Source organism: Trematomus bernacchii, unplaced genomic scaffold, assembly GCF_902827165.1.
Source record: "Trematomus bernacchii unplaced genomic scaffold, fTreBer1.1, whole genome shotgun sequence".
In the NCBI taxonomy this organism is placed as follows: domain Eukaryota; kingdom Metazoa; phylum Chordata; class Actinopteri; order Perciformes; family Nototheniidae; genus Trematomus; species Trematomus bernacchii.
Genome location: NW_022987477.1, coordinates 5,615,195 through 5,630,616, shown reverse-complemented (window position 1 = coordinate 5,630,616; position 15,422 = coordinate 5,615,195). Strand labels below are relative to the sequence as shown.

The 15,422-nt window shown below is 40.1% G+C and overlaps 1 protein-coding gene across 5 annotated transcripts in view; it reads right to left on the bottom strand.

The window, feature by feature from the left end:
* Positions 1–426: 426 nt before the first annotated feature.
* tnikb (TRAF2 and NCK interacting kinase b) overlaps positions 427–15,422 on the bottom strand; it is a 37,883-nt gene continuing 22,887 nt past the window's right edge. For 2 of the 5 annotated variants that reach the window (XM_034148355.1, XM_034148364.1), the window contains 17 exons: positions 14,596–14,702; positions 13,856–13,971; positions 13,259–13,350; positions 13,102–13,125; positions 12,451–12,459; positions 11,345–11,526; positions 10,726–10,831; positions 10,180–10,305; positions 8,704–8,812; positions 8,365–8,541; positions 8,113–8,256; positions 7,725–7,859; positions 7,485–7,585; positions 7,150–7,299; positions 6,242–6,401; positions 4,240–4,379; positions 427–3,337 (listed from right to left, as the gene is read on the bottom strand). In XM_034148355.1, coding sequence (XP_034004246.1) covers positions 3,254–3,337; positions 4,240–4,379; positions 6,242–6,401; positions 7,150–7,299; positions 7,485–7,585; positions 7,725–7,859; positions 8,113–8,256; positions 8,365–8,541; positions 8,704–8,812; positions 10,180–10,305; positions 10,726–10,831; positions 11,345–11,526; positions 12,451–12,459; positions 13,102–13,125; positions 13,259–13,350; positions 13,856–13,971; positions 14,596–14,702 — 1,962 coding nt within the window. In that variant the 3' untranslated portion in view covers positions 427–3,253. Of the gene's footprint in view, positions 3,338–4,239; positions 4,380–6,241; positions 6,402–7,149; positions 7,300–7,484; positions 7,586–7,724; positions 7,860–8,112; positions 8,257–8,364; positions 8,542–8,703; positions 8,813–10,179; positions 10,306–10,725; positions 10,832–11,344; positions 11,527–12,450; positions 12,460–13,101; positions 13,126–13,258; positions 13,351–13,855; positions 13,972–14,595; positions 14,703–15,150; positions 15,391–15,422 lie in introns of all 5 variants that reach the window. The other 3 variants (XM_034148383.1, XM_034148370.1, XM_034148377.1) reach the window with 3 other exon arrangements.

Sequence of the window (15,422 nt, the reverse complement as noted above, 5' to 3'; positions counted from 1 at the left end):
TACAGCTTTAACTCAAGCTACTTTATTAATATCTAATTAAGTATTTCGGTTGATGAACTCGGTTCGGCACTGAGGTCAAGCACAAATCTTTGAGCAGATTTTTTAAAAGGAACCAAAGCATATTTGCACATTTAGTTTTTTTTTCAGCCTATGCATCAGTCTTAAGTAATTAATAGTGCACACTTAACACTTTGTTAAATGTAGATTGTATGGTATTGAAAGAATCCAAAGTCCTTTAAGAGGTGAATCATCACATTGGGTAAAATATAACGTTAATGTTTTTTGGAGGATTTGGTTATGAAATTTTAAAAAAGGACCTGCAAACCCAATTTTGCCAGGGCCCTTTGTTCAACTTCATGCTAGTACATGTCTTTCTCAACAAATGTGTCATATCAATTAATTGAAAAAGAAAGAGAGTGGAGCAGGTGTTGTTGCTGTACAAGGAGAGGACATTTATTGTAGATTTTTCAACATCACAGATGTGTGTTACCAGATTGAGGTCGTCTTTTTGACTGATTCCAGTGATTCAGACAAGGTGAAAACGTACACTCACATGCATGTCACCCACCTGTGCACACACCTGCTCATCTACACATACACACGCGCACACACACACACGCACAGACACACACTCACAGGCTGACAGCCGTACATACGTTCACAGTCCTGATACGTACAAAAATTGAAATACAAATACAAATAATACCACAATAAAAACATTGTATTTTTTTCTTTTTAGAAATTCTTATAGCTATGTTTTCTATTCTGTAGAAAGACAACTAAGCTTTCATTAGTGAACATTATTATTTTTTGTCTTCCTCTAAAATGATCAGTAAGATATCATCATAAACGAAAATTCTTACAGTATATATATCTTTTTATCTATGGTCTCTCACACGGACCCTGACCTTTATTCACAGGCTGATTAATGCTAACATCCTGCACATGGAAAACCTGTAACATCCTTTAAGATCAATGAACAATCAAAAGAAATATCAAGTAAAAGGTGAACATCTTTCCTCTCTCGCAGCCTGATCACAATCCCACAAACATCAGTGTTTACAGAGACAATCATCAAAGGGTAAAAAGTAGAAAATGTCCTCAAAAGTGATGCTGAGCCCGCCCTGCTCGCTCTTTATAAGCTGCTCTAAGTGTGAGCATCAACAAAAAGTATGCATTTGATGGTAAATGTATAATAATCCAGTCTGCAATCTTGACTTATCTGACTGTTTCTCATGAGATAAAAGCACAGAGGCAAAGCTAAGTTTCAAAACTTTGAATGTAAAGTAGAAAGTTTGTCTCTCAGCGTCCAGCTTTGACAGTCTGTGTATTGCCTTAAACTTACAATTTATAATAAGTGACGACAGGTAAAACATGTTTGTCACCATGCAAAATGCACAACTTAATAAACAGTGATGAACTACGCAGAAAAAGAGTCAACTTGAGGTGTCAACCCAAACAAATCTTTTGTGTAAGTCCACTCTTGATGGACAGATTTTACAGAGGTATGAAATAAAAGCGAAACTTTCTTGTTTTCTTTCTTGTGTATTTTCACCTGCTTTTGCAAAAACTGTCCTTAACATCAAAGTGAGTATTTACACAGTGTACACAGAACAGCAGGGACAGAACAAAAGGTGGAAGAAGAAACAAAAAACTTCCAGAAGTTGGCAACTACTCTACGCCAAGTCCCTTTTGTGAGAAATGATGTGAAGTTATTGTGTTGCTGTTGCAGCAATAATACAATATCTACAACCTTCCTTCCCCTGCCAGATATACACCAGGACAAAGAAGCCGTGCATCCTCAACAACAAGTATAAAATCCCCCATTTTCCACTGCTTTTTTGTAATTCTTTTTCTTCTAAAGGGGAAGAGACAGAAGGTGTTTCACCAGCAGCAGCACTCAAAGTGAGTGTTCACACTGTGAGCAACACCATCATAAAGTCCTTTCATTTCCTACAGACAGAGAGCAATGATCAGGGGAAAAACATAGCTCCACTTCTCCCGGTTTTATGGATTGTGATGTGCTTTATCATAAAACATCTGACAGCGCTAAGAGAACACCCTTTGAGGTTTTGCTACAAGATGTGAGTCTAGAAAACATCCATGAAGATCAGTCATCACTTTTCATCATATACTATAAAATCTGAATTCAATATTTGGTCTTATGATGATAAAAAGGCTGATTCAGCGTACATCCACACTTAGACGGAAAAAGCTGGAAAATAATGAGTGTTTACATCAGTAGGTTGTTGTAAAGATTATTTGTCATATAACACAAATTAGGGAAAGGCAAATGTCTTTTAAAGGTTAGATGAGTCTAATGAAGTCTTCTATATCTGCCAAATACCTGATTCCTATCCGTTTTAAGCATGTCAGATAAATGATGAATGATAGCACTCAATATTCAGGGGAGACAAATCATGTTTTTATTTGTCCGTCAATATTTTAGATGTCGAAGACAGTTATTTTTAAAATCGGTTTATCAATCGTAAGTAATATCTTTTGTGATATATTCAACAAGTTTATTGCATTTCTTTAATATTTGGTGCAGCCCTAATGGCAGATTGAGGTTGTCTTCCAACGACTCATTCTTGCTTGTCCACAGCTCAACATTTGGTGAGAGTTTATGGATTTTTACACATTTATTTTGGAGATAAAACCACAATTTAGTTTGGACAACCTTAGCCAGCCTAGTGCGGATGTACTGCAAAGTGATTTTGGTGACTTTTAAACCAGCTGCATCTGCTATTTTGGTCATTTTGAAAGTTTTCTTCTTCTGTTGATGCTACCTTAGAAAGTAGGATTTTTTTCTTACTATGACCCAGCCCTGTAAAAGCTGTATGATTGAATTCAGCCCACCTGCATCTTCACCAACAAGCAGGAAATCATGCTCGCAGTGTGAACACCCTGTCAGGAATCATTAATGTGCTACACAGAGATTTTCTCCAGGAAGTCAAAGGCTACTCGGCGTGATGTCATCGTCCTTTAAAGTCTGGAATAAAAACCCTCGAGAGGAAACGTCCACAGCGTAGGCCGCTGTCAGTGTGTGGAGTGACCTGCAGCGCCACCTAGAGGTTGGATGCTGTTTTTACTGCGAGTTTACTCCAGTTGCAATTTCGTCCCTTCAGCAGCTCGTTGATTTCCTCCAGACACACATTGTACACACACACATACTACACACAAACACACACACTGTCCTCCTGATGTCGGCCGATGTTCAGAGTGAAGAAGAGGAGGCTCGTGTTGTTGAAGGTTACCAGTTCATCATGGAGCTTCTGTTGAGGGTCATGAAGAAGACTTGGCTGCTTCCTCCAGAGCGCACCGAGGCAAAGAAAACCTGCAGGGAGGAGAGGTAATAATACAGTAGATATGATGCAGATTATTTACTTACATATTGATTGGAAAAATAAACAACAAAACAACTTTTATTTATGGCTGTTAACAGTTTTCCTCTATTTATTCACACACACATGTAAATAATATGTGCCCTTGTTGCTGTTAAACTACTGAATTTCCCCACGGGGATTAATAAAGGTCAATTTTATCTTATCTTATTTTATACAAAGAGATTTCCAAAGTTCCTTTTGTAAAAGTCTTGACCAAATGAATCACAAAATGTTTGCAAATTAGCACCTATATAATAAGATAAGGAAACATTGAGATTTCCTGCTTTGTTCTTTTTCTACATCATATTAAACAAATAAACCTTTGGGTTTTGGACTGGCAAAACTACACTTTTAAAAACATCACCTTGGACGTTGATGTACTGGGATGGATATTTCTAATTATTTTCGGAAATTTTAATAGACCATTAACTGATGAATCAAGAAAAAGTTATTGACAGATTAATTGAAAACAAAAGTAATCTTGCAGTCTTGAAAAAAAAACAAAAAGAAAACATTACCAGTCTTAACCACATGACGGCTCAAAAAGCACTTCATTTTAAGTATCATGTGTGAAATGTTTTTACTTTTGTAGCCCAGACAAAGAAGCTCAGTATGATACGATCAAATATATCGTATATATATATATATATATATATATATATATATATATATATATATATATATCGTATATATATATAAATTAATATATATATATATATCGTATATCGTATATATATATAATATATATTATATATTATATTTAACCAATATAAATATTAGGTTAAAGGTTTAGCCTGTTTTCTCTGGTAGTTGTAAATGTTTTTCGGGTCGTGCAGGGGTTTTTAGGACTCACCTTGTCGTTCCTCTCCGATAGGAACTTCAGTCGCTGAGCTCGCTTGTGCATGAAAACTCCATCGAGGTGTCCCGTCTCCACGGAGCGGATCTCAATGGCCTTCTCTCCCCAGCCCATGATCTGGTTGGAGTGGATGTAGGCTGCAAGGACATACACACACATACACACACACACACACACACACACACACAAACACAAACACACAGAGGGGGATTGGACAGGAGAAGACTCAGCACCAGTCTCACATCCAAGCCAGTCACACATCCTCCGCCTCACCTCTGGGAGGAGATTATTGCAGCAGTTTCTGACCGATTTAAAACGATAGCAAGCTCTGATGTTGATATATATGAGTTATTGGAGCACCATTGACTGATGTAGGATGTCTGAGATTTGCAGCATTAGTGACAAATTCAGCTTTTTTTACAACTGCTCTACTATAAAACATTACAGTGGGAAGGTTTCGAGCCAATGAGATTAGAAACTCGGTGGAGGTGAAATGCTAATAATCTGGTCGAACGACTTAAGTGTGCGCTACAAAGTGATGGAAAAGCATCAGCAGAGAAGGTCCAGCTGGCAATGATGTGCACCTTCCTCTGTCACAGAGATAACATCCAGTGGAAGGTTTTTTTCCCCTCTTGCAATAAAGTTTTTTGCCGTTGTCGAGTGAAAACGTTACGACGATGCAGTATTTATGATTGTCCTTGAAGGGAGGAGGGGGCTGAGGCCGGACTTGGCTGTGAGAAACTCTGGTTTGACATTAAATACACACACACATGTTAACAAGAGATGATGTCCACATACAGAGCCAACAGTCAAATATCATCATCATTCAGGATATTGTACACTGAGAAAGGCTGAATGGGAAAACACTGAAGATTTGACTCAGATCATAAAATCCAAGATCCATCCCTGATGTGCTTGAGTTTCCTCTCCATGTGTTTTGACTGAGTGTGACTGAGTGTGTACAAATAATAGATGTATTGCTTCTGCTGAATTGCAGAAATATCTTGTTTTTGGAGCTCATGCAATCAGGGATGAATGTAAGATTTTTTGGAAATATTTAATACAGAACAAGAGAACAGACCAACAACACACAATCATTTCCCCCCACATTAGAAAAACACGTATTTAAAAAAAGTAGTGTTTAAAGGAAAAGTGTGTGCTCATGGAGTAAATGGATTTCCAACACTCGACATTAAAGAGATACAATCAGTTTTTGGGTTGTTATTTTTTGGTAAACTCACCTGAAAAGCAATGATAACATTGACACCAGACCTCTGGTTTGATTTGTTTTATTATCCTGATATTGCATGAATTTATAAATGTCATGATACTAATGACACTTATTTCATCCCATGTTTGTGTATTTTTATCTACCTATGGTTAAGCTTTTTTGCCAATTTTGTATGCTACTGGTTGTAATATATTTAGTTGTGTTTTTACAATTTATGTGAGCTTAACTTTGTTTTGTTGCGAGAGGTTCAGCTGTTTAAGCCTGTGACTACTTGACCCCTCCATTTAATTGCTTAAATATCTGGATTATATGCAGTCTTATGTTAGTACAACAAAAACCCCACATATTTTAATGTCTGAATTTTAAAATACTAAAGTACTGATATTTGTATGTGCTTCATGTATCAGCTACTGATATTTGTATGTGCTTCATGTATCAGCTACTGATATTTCGTGAACATTTCATTATGAAGCAACAGAACCATCAGTTTCACATGGATGATTTGAGCTCCTACTGTTTGTTCTCATCATGTAAACAAATAAAGTTATTAAACCTCCCAAAAGCCTGTTGTATCCCTTTGATATGAAACAGGTGACACTACAATCTTCTTGTTTTAGCGGAAAGCAGAAGGCAGGAGGAGAGAGAGGAGTGTTGCTTTGAACGGAGGAGGAAGAGGAGATAGTAGAAGTGAGGGTGAAAGGATGATCCGATCATAGAGGTCAGAGGTCAGTGGGGTTGAGGGAGAAACGAGCTGATTGGTTGACGTACCGACGGATGTGGGCATCTCGCCCCACTGCAGCACCACGTCTTTGGTGATGCGTCCGTAGGTGTTGACGTAGACGCCCTCGTCCTCGTAGCAGAGCAGCATCTCCATGCCGTCCGTCTTGGGCAGCACCACGATGGCGTGTGGGGTCACCTGACCCTGAATCTGCGAGATGGGGGGGGGGGGGGGGGTGAGGAGTTTGGGGGGGGGGGGGGGGGGGGTTCAGGGGATTAGGAGCCGCTGTGATCACTAACCCCCCCACTGTCCCCTCCCTGAGTGAGGAGAAACTGCTGCAACAATAAAGGCTCCCGCTCCATATGCAGCCACGCAGTCGCCATGGAAACAGACATGAGCGTGATTCATGTAAGGCGGTCGCCGTGGTTACGGTCTACTTCTCCCTTACCCCCCCTCCCCCCATCCGTAACCAGACCGAGGTTAGAGGAGGACACCAACTATCCCACAACATCACTCATTCATTCATTGAGTCATTAAAGCAGGTATACATTCATTCAATCCCTCTTTTATCCATTCACTACTTTATTTATTCATTCATTCAATCTCTCTCCTGTCCATTATCATTTTGTTTATTCACTTATTGATTAATTCACTCACTCATTTAGTAAGTTGTCCATTCACTCTTTTATCCATCATCACTAATTATTAATTCACCCACTAATTCATTCATTCACTCATTATGGCAGCAATCCCTGTATCCAATCAATCCTTGTTCTATCCATTAATTCATCTATTGACTCACTCATTCAATCATGAAGGCAGCCATCCTTTCATTCACTCGTTTATCCGTTCACTTAACCTGAAAGGAACCACTCATTTAAACATTCAATCAAATGCAATTAAATACAATTAATGTCTAGATATGTAGATATACACACACACACACACAGACACTAACATGTGAGGGGATGTAGATGTCGTAGGGGCTTCCAGAGTCCACATCGATGACGTGGAAGCCGACACTGGAGCCATAGATGACCTTTAACCTCTGACCCTCCTCCACCGTCAGGTCCACCAGCTGAGGGCGGTGCTGCAGCTCAGTGAACGACTGCAGAGGAAAACATTTATTAAACACAATAAACATAGGGAAAACAAATATAAGTTAATTTGAAAAGGTTTCAAAAGTAAACCAGTTGCCCAACATTGACATTGTATTCAAACATACAGGGTCAACTTTAGCCTTGTTAGAGGTATTTTACCACTTTTATCCAACTGTTTAACACCACATCTAACCTTGAAGGCCATAAACTTGTGGTAAGGTTTAGGGGCCCAGGCGTAGATCTCCACTGCGTTCTTCAGAGCAATCACCAAAAACTTAATCCTCTCATATTTCACTGCAGAAAGAAAGCATTAAAACAGTCAGATATGCAGAACCATATATACACAAATAATTAAAAAGAATATGCTTGAGTTGCAATTATCCCATCCATACACAACTGTCCTCACAATACACATAAAGGTGTGTTTTCTTACCGACTTTGTAGTGCACGCAGCCCTCCAGCTCCCCGACAGTGATCCAGCCTTGTTTCTTTTCCACTTCAGGGTCATTGTGTAATATCCTGTTCCTTAGCCAGGACAGGTAGTAAACTCGCAGCTTGTTCTTCTTCCCTGGTATGGAAAGGAAATCAGTTCAGAGAATTAATATTCAGGTTTGTTCAATTCAATTAAAAGTACTGCACTTCAGTATTTCTACTCTACATGTCACAGGTTAATATCGTACTTTTTACTTCACTACGAATGCAGCTTTGGATAATTTTTCGAATCAAGGTTTTTACTCCCCATGAATCTCTAGATGAATTTTAATGTTAGTGATAATAATACAAATAACCCAGAAGCATCATATGTGATATTCATTTCCCACCTGAGATGGTGACAAGGACGTTGAGTCCCTCCAGGACGTCCATCTGTTGAAAGCGCCGTCGATTAATCAGATTATAAACTTTCCCTTGACCGCTTCGATCCAGCAACATCAGGCCGTTCTCCGTCCCCACCAGCAGATTCACTCCTGCACAAAAAAAAGTCTCATTTTTTATGTCTGTATTAAATGCATTGAATGTACAAACAAACAAACATACAAATGAATACATAAATAAATTGGACTCCTCTGTCTCACCCCAAAGAGCTGCACAGAGGATCTCAGAGTTGAAGCGTTTCTTGTATTTGCGGATCTCGGGCGTGTCGCTGTGCGGCCGGATGTTGGTCGGGTTAACATTGACTACGGAGATCTTTCGGGCCTCGTTGAGCCGCGCCTGCTCCTGCTCCTGCTTCATAAGCTCGTCAGAAAAAAGCGCTGCAACAAAACAACACACAGCACATTATCATTTTGAGAGATTAAAGCAATAAATATAATTTTTGTGAAGCAGACTGTAGGTTTTCTTCTGGTAAATATCCCGGTAAAAGACCTGTTATATTATCTTCATTTTCACCAACTACCACTGTGATTAATACATACATGAGGCAGAAGTGTTATCGTCGTCGTCAGTCGGTGAGGTCCCGTAAACCCTCGGATCTACGAACGGAGTGAAGGAAGACTTGGATCCCCCGCTCTTCCCCATCCCGTACTGCACATTACACAAATAAAGAATCAAGTAAATGACATGTTTGTCAGATGGTTTGTTCGTTCTGGGGAAAGTTAATGAAGCAGGTAGCTGTTGAAATGAAAGAGTTTGTTCAGCGAAAGATTTCACTTTCTCTTTTCTTTCTCTCATTTGTCACGATAATGAAAACCCTTTTTGGCCTCATCCTTCGTAATAGAGTGGTGCAGGAATGAGTCCTAAACCTGAAAGTGACTTAGCATTTTATGTTCCTGGTAAAAGGTTGTGATTAATACAAGCTAAAGAGATTTTAACTATTCTACGACGTAAAATACATCAGTAAATACCCCACTGGGGAATTTAAAAAAGGACGGATGCTAACAAGTGTCTAAATGAGACGACTAAACGTCATCACGCCGAACATTAGCCGCCTTTAGCTTAGCGGTGGTGACGTGAAGTCATGAGACCATGCTGTAGTTCATTTATAGCATAACGTTAACTATTAACTTAAAAAATGGTAAGGTGTTATGTGGAGATTATCCTGCTGAACAGAACGTGTAATAACATAAACGTTTCTCTGCCACGGAGCTTATTGTTACTACAGAAATACCACATTCCTGCACCACTTTATTCAAATTTCACTTATTTTTAAGTGTTCAAGTTTTAGTGTAAGATACATGCATCATGTACTCAGGGTGGAGGACGTTTTCTGAATCTGGAAAACTGAGAGAGGGAGGAAGAAAGTGGGATAAAAACGAGCAGAGCAAACACGAGCAGGGGAGGAAATAAATCATTTTTTCCCCAATCACTGCAGCCAGCGATTGAAATAGAGCAGGGCAGGAAATTAAAGGTGCCACATCATTTTTAATCATGCAAAGAGCCTCGGTTCCGAAAAGTCTTGTTGCTCTAAGATACAAATAGAAGCTGCAATATTACTGTGGTGAAATATATTGATTGATGAAATTAACATGTATACCTTATTCATTGTTTTAGTAGTAAAACTGCACATATGTTTGGTTATGCTTTTTAATTAAAAGACATCATTTAAAATTGATTTTATGAATTGATTTGGGTTTTGATCAAACATTTGCAATAATTTGAAGGTATCATGTGTTGAAATGTTAGCCAAATTGGTGCAAACATATAAACCAAAAACATTACATACCAAAAAGATCATACTTGTACCTAGGAATAGTAAAATAAAATAGTAAAAAAATCAAGCGTTATGTTTCTTGGTGTTTGATTGGTGGCTACGGCTAATTTCCCCCTGATAAGGAGCAGGTTGAGGTGTGACAGGGTGAACAGGTGGCAGGGTGCTGGTCTCAGGTGTGGGTGGGGGTCAGGTGGGGGGGTTAGGGTTATATGGGCCGAAAGTGGGGTGCAGCTACACCTACTTGGGCCCCGGGTGCGTCGCCAGGGGAGACAAGGGGAGAGGGGCTTTGCTGCACCAAATCGGGAAGATTGGCGTTGCCGGAGAAACCATTGCTGGCGGCGGAGCTCCGCCTCCGTCTGCCGTGTTTCTGCAGAGAGAGATGGGTGCAGCCAGGCTTTGATTGACAGCTCAGGTGAAGGAGGGGGGGAAACCTGCTGTGTGCGGCTGTGTTTGGTTTTTAGAGAAGGGGGCGGGTGGGCACTGAATCCAGAAGAAAGAGCCCCTTTGTATATTTAACAAACAGAAACCGGAGTCCTGCACAGGTCAGAAAGCGCTGGCACCATCATAACAAAGAAGTAAAAGCGAATTTCTCTGAGCAGATTAGCTGGGAGGACACTGAATGTCAAACAAATAGATAGGAGCACAAATAGAACATCTAAATCAAAAAACGCTGTGAAGCCAGCGCCTCTGCCAGAAGAAGACACAATGTGTACACAGAGCCTAAGAGGATAAAGGGAGGGTCCAGTTATTATTATTGTGAAGTCAGAGAGGTCAAAGGTGGTCTCACCTCTCTCATCATCAGGGTGCCGTCCTGTGAGCTGTTTCCATACGAGTCATCATTGTGACCTCCCAACATGCTGAAGGCCTCGTTCATAGCTTGACCCGCATTTGGCCTGAAAGACACAAGTCAAACATAAATGCATTTTTACTCAGTATAGCTATTTTTTTATCAGTGTTCCCACAAATTCTTAAAAAGTCTTGAAAGGCAAGAAATGTATTGATCTACAAAATAAGACCTTGATTGTTATTACTCGTATTAGTTTCAAACGATTTAAATTTGCTAAGACATGTTAAGTAGGATGGTATGAATTATTTGTTCTGACACAATTACTAAATGCGACCAACAAGAGCAGTGATGGTGAACCATCAAATTCAAAAAGGTTATTAAACCAAAACAAAGAGCTGAAAACTTCCATAATTCTCGACCGGGAAAGGAAACTCCTAATCATTATTATAAAATGACTACAGATCCCCAGGTAAAACTAGTCTTGTGCTATAGGGCTTTTTAACGATCTATGATAGGACTCCATTATACAGATGTACCATATGAAGTGGACACTATATCTTAGTGTTTGCAAGGCCAGTGAGGGATCATTTCCTGTAGGATATTTAACAGGATCACTCACATGATCCGCGGTATGTCGCTGACGGCCACGGTCCCATCACTCGCACCCCCCTCCCCCTCGTCATCGTCGCTGCTGTGGGAGTCTTCGCTGGAGGAGGAGTAGTCGGTCACTTTGACTGGGGGGCGGCTCGTCTCCTCGCCCTGACGGAGCTCCCGCAACTCTTTGGCCAGAGCCGTCAGGTCCTGCAGGAAAAACACAAAATATGAAAAAAAAATCTAAGATGTATTTCTGTATGGTAGAAGTATTAAGATATTTTATTTAAAAAATATATGAATACTTCTTATAACGATGCGTTTTGAACATTTTCTTAGCTTAGACAACTTATGCATCTACCCAAAAATGATTGACAGTTGTCATTGTTGCAGCTTTATTGCTGAATGAAAATAAGTAGTTAAAAAAATATCAGAAACTTTAAATGTGCAAAAAAGAAAAAAGAAGAAAAATGAATACTTGAAAGAATCTAGCTGTGTTTAAAAAACCAAACTGAATGTCGACCTAGAAACACTTAAAGTTGGTGCAAATATTTTTCAAGGCCTTGGATTAATATGCTTAATTCATTATACGACATGGCAATATCTATAATATATATATCAATACATGTTATGACTACTAAAAGCTAAATTCGAAAGATTAACCGAATAAAATAAAATGAATAAACATGATCTTATAGAATACAGTGAAGTAATAATCTGAACATAAAACAAACAAAAAAATCTATTTTAAATGTTAAAACAGCTCACAAGGTTTCCATTTGTATTAAGCTAAATGCAACTTCAAGCTAATTGTGTTTCTACTCCAATTTTGATAGACTAGCAGAAGAAATTAAAAGGTATATTTGTTGAAGCCGGAGTACTACTAACATCTCAGAATGAGGCAGCTTGGAAGAAACAAGCAGGTGAGAAAAAAGTGAAAGGGAGTTTTACTATTTGTGGCACAAGCTTTTAGTGAGATTATTTTACATTTTAGCCACATGAGTGTGAGAGGTTATAGTGGGATGGGCAGCGAGCAGAAGGATAGCGCTAAAAAGCTTAGGTTTAAATGTCAAACAAAAAGGTTGTAAAGTGGCAGGAAGTGTGGTGTAGGAATGGAGAGGGGGTTTATCTTACCAACTCCTCCTGATGAAAGAGAGAATGGGAGAAAGAGAAAGAGAAAAAGTGTGACTGGAAATGAAATATGAGAGCAGATATGTGTGAACAGGAAGGGGTGAGATGCAGACATGACTCCTACAGGAAATCATCAATGACATCTTCATTTCTGATACAAGAGGAAAACACAAAGAGCATCATTTAATCAGAGAGAGAAACATAGTTGTTAGGCTTTCACACTGATAGGTGTCATATTCAACATACCATATTGTGTGATTAACACATCTGTCTGTGTCTTGTATATATATAAACAAGAGTGGCTTTGAAAATATTCATTGATTTAAGGTTATTCTTTTGTTGAACGATATTGTGGTATTATAGATATAGTTGTCTCAGTAAAATGTATATATGAGCTGCTATTCTTTCATGCAATGCAGTCCATCTGAAAACAGCCCTAGGCAACAGCGACTGATGTTTTTTTTTATGCTTTATAACGGGATGGAAAAACAAGATGTGAGAGCCATAAAATAAAACTTCTGTAGGATTGCAGAGCTGTGCAAGAGTCCAAAGAAGGGACAGGTGAGTTCAAGGGGAGGAGAGATAGATTTCACTGAGAGGTGTGGAAGGAGGGGTGAGGCAGAGAGAGGGTGAAGGAGGAGAAATGTCACTAACCTCGTCTACAGCTCTCTTATAGCTCTGAGGAGCGAGGAAGGAAAGATGGAGGAAAGAATGAGAGGAAGAGAGTGAAAATGGACAGCAACGTGGTTAGTTCAGAGTGTGTGTGTTTGAGTGTGTTTGTTTGAGTGTGTTTGAGTGTGTGTGTACTCACTGCAGGCCGGCTGGGTCGTGTCTCTCTGCCGTCCTCTTTGTTCTCATGGGAAGAAGAAAGACCCGAGCCCTCAGTCTTAACTGCTTGGTTACCTGAACAAAAATAAATACATCAAAAATGTAGTACATTTTAGAAACCAAAACTTGTTTTATGGAGTGGGGACATTTTGGAAAGAAATTAGTTTTTGAGGAAGGTGAAGACTTAGTGTTCATTTATTTAATAAAGCAATTATTAATGCAATTTTAGAAAGTGATAAAACATTTTTAAATGTAGGGAAATGTTTGGGAAATTTGAGGATATTTATCGATGAGTGAAGACTTTTTGGGAAACTGAGGATTTTTGAGTGGAAGTGGAAACCTTACAAAAAATTAAAATATATTTTTGTAAGTTGAGGAAGGAGAAGACAATCAAACAATTTTGTATTCATTCAATGAATGTCGTCAAAGAAGTAGGGAGTATAGAAGCACAAACGTGTGTGTGTGTATGTGTATGTGTATGTGTGTGTGTGTGTGTGTGTGTGTGTGTGTGTGTGTGTGTGTGTGTGTGTGTGTGTGTGTGTGTGTGTGTGTGTGTGTGTGTGTGTGTGTGTGTGTGCACCTCTCTCGTTGGACCCCCCATGGGAGCTCGGGGTGCTGGAGCTGGAGGAGCTGCCGCTGCTTGTCTTCTTCAGCGGCGTATCCAGGGAAATGTCCGTCCTCCGCAGGTCGGGGTTGCTAAGGCAACACAAACACAGTGCCGTCTCATTCATACGGAAAAAAATCCGACATCATCATGTGTGTGAGTTTGTGTGCGTGTCCCTGATGCAAGTTCAAAACATGCCTTAAAGATTTGCTAAACTGCTTATGTATGTTTCGTGTACAGCATGATGAAACAAGCTTCAAATGCATGTCATTGTGGGAGATAAACTAAATAAAATATTTTTTGTTTTACTTGTGTATTTTGGTGTGTGTGTATGTGTGTGTGTGTGTGGCCTAGCATTACTATACTTGTGGGGACCTAAATCTGTTTACACAGTCACGTGTGGAGACTCGCCTCCCTTATGGGGACAAAATGGAGGTCCCCATGAGGGGAATCATTAATTTTAGGGTGAAGACTTGGTTAGGTTTAGGGTTAGGGTAAGGGTAAGGGTAAGGTTAAGGGTAAGGGTTAGGATTAGGCATGTGTTGGTTATGGTTAAGGTTAGGATAAGTCTCCAGGAAATGCATGTAAGTCAATGTAATGTCCCCTGAAGTGATGTATACATGGTGTGTGTGTGTGTGTGTGTGTGTGTGTGTGTGTGTGTGTGTGTGTGTGTGTGTGTGTGTGTGTGTGTGTGTCTGGTGTGTGTATGCGCGTACCTGGCCCGTATAAGGTGGGCTCCAGCCCGGGGGCCGAGGCCTGGTCCGTTTCCAGGAGAGTGTTTTCTGACTAAAGCAGGAGAGATGGAGGTCGTCCTCTGAGGAACCTGAATACACAACACACACCTTAAGAACCTCCACCTGTTTCCATTACACACCTACAACACAGATTTGTATCTACCTGTATTACAACATCTGTGCTGTTGGGTTTGATTTAGAACATGACTGAAAGCAAACACATACATCAGTGTCCTGCTCATTTTAAAGGATTTAAATCAAAGTAAAAATGCCTCTTTAGGGACCCCTGGACTTTCTACGTCTGTGTTAAATGTGTATTGTAAACGATGTACTGCTCAAAACAATGGATTATTCATTGTGACCTTTGATGTTAATACCATAAGATCATGTTTTATATGTTATAACAAACATATAAATATCAGGAGAGACTCCCAACAGAAACTTAGGAAAAAGGAAGAAAAGAAGAGAAAATGAAGACAAAGCAAAAGTAAACACACACACACACTCGGACAACACACGGGTGGGGCATGCAGAGACCTTGGGGGGCACGTCGTCATCCTGCCGCAGCCATGAACTGCGGTCCAGCTTGTCGAGGGGGGGTGCCAGGCGGGTAAGGGGCAGGGGGGTAGGGGTGTCAGAGGTGGGGTCGGAGTTCTGCCGGGGCATGGGAGGCCGGGAGGGGGAGGGCGACGCCGAGGAGGAGGACACGCCGTGGGGGTCGTACAGGGACTGGGACCCGGACAGACCGTGGCTCTTCACCTGCACCAGATGGGCCATCTGCACGCACAAACACGTGTGCGCACACACAC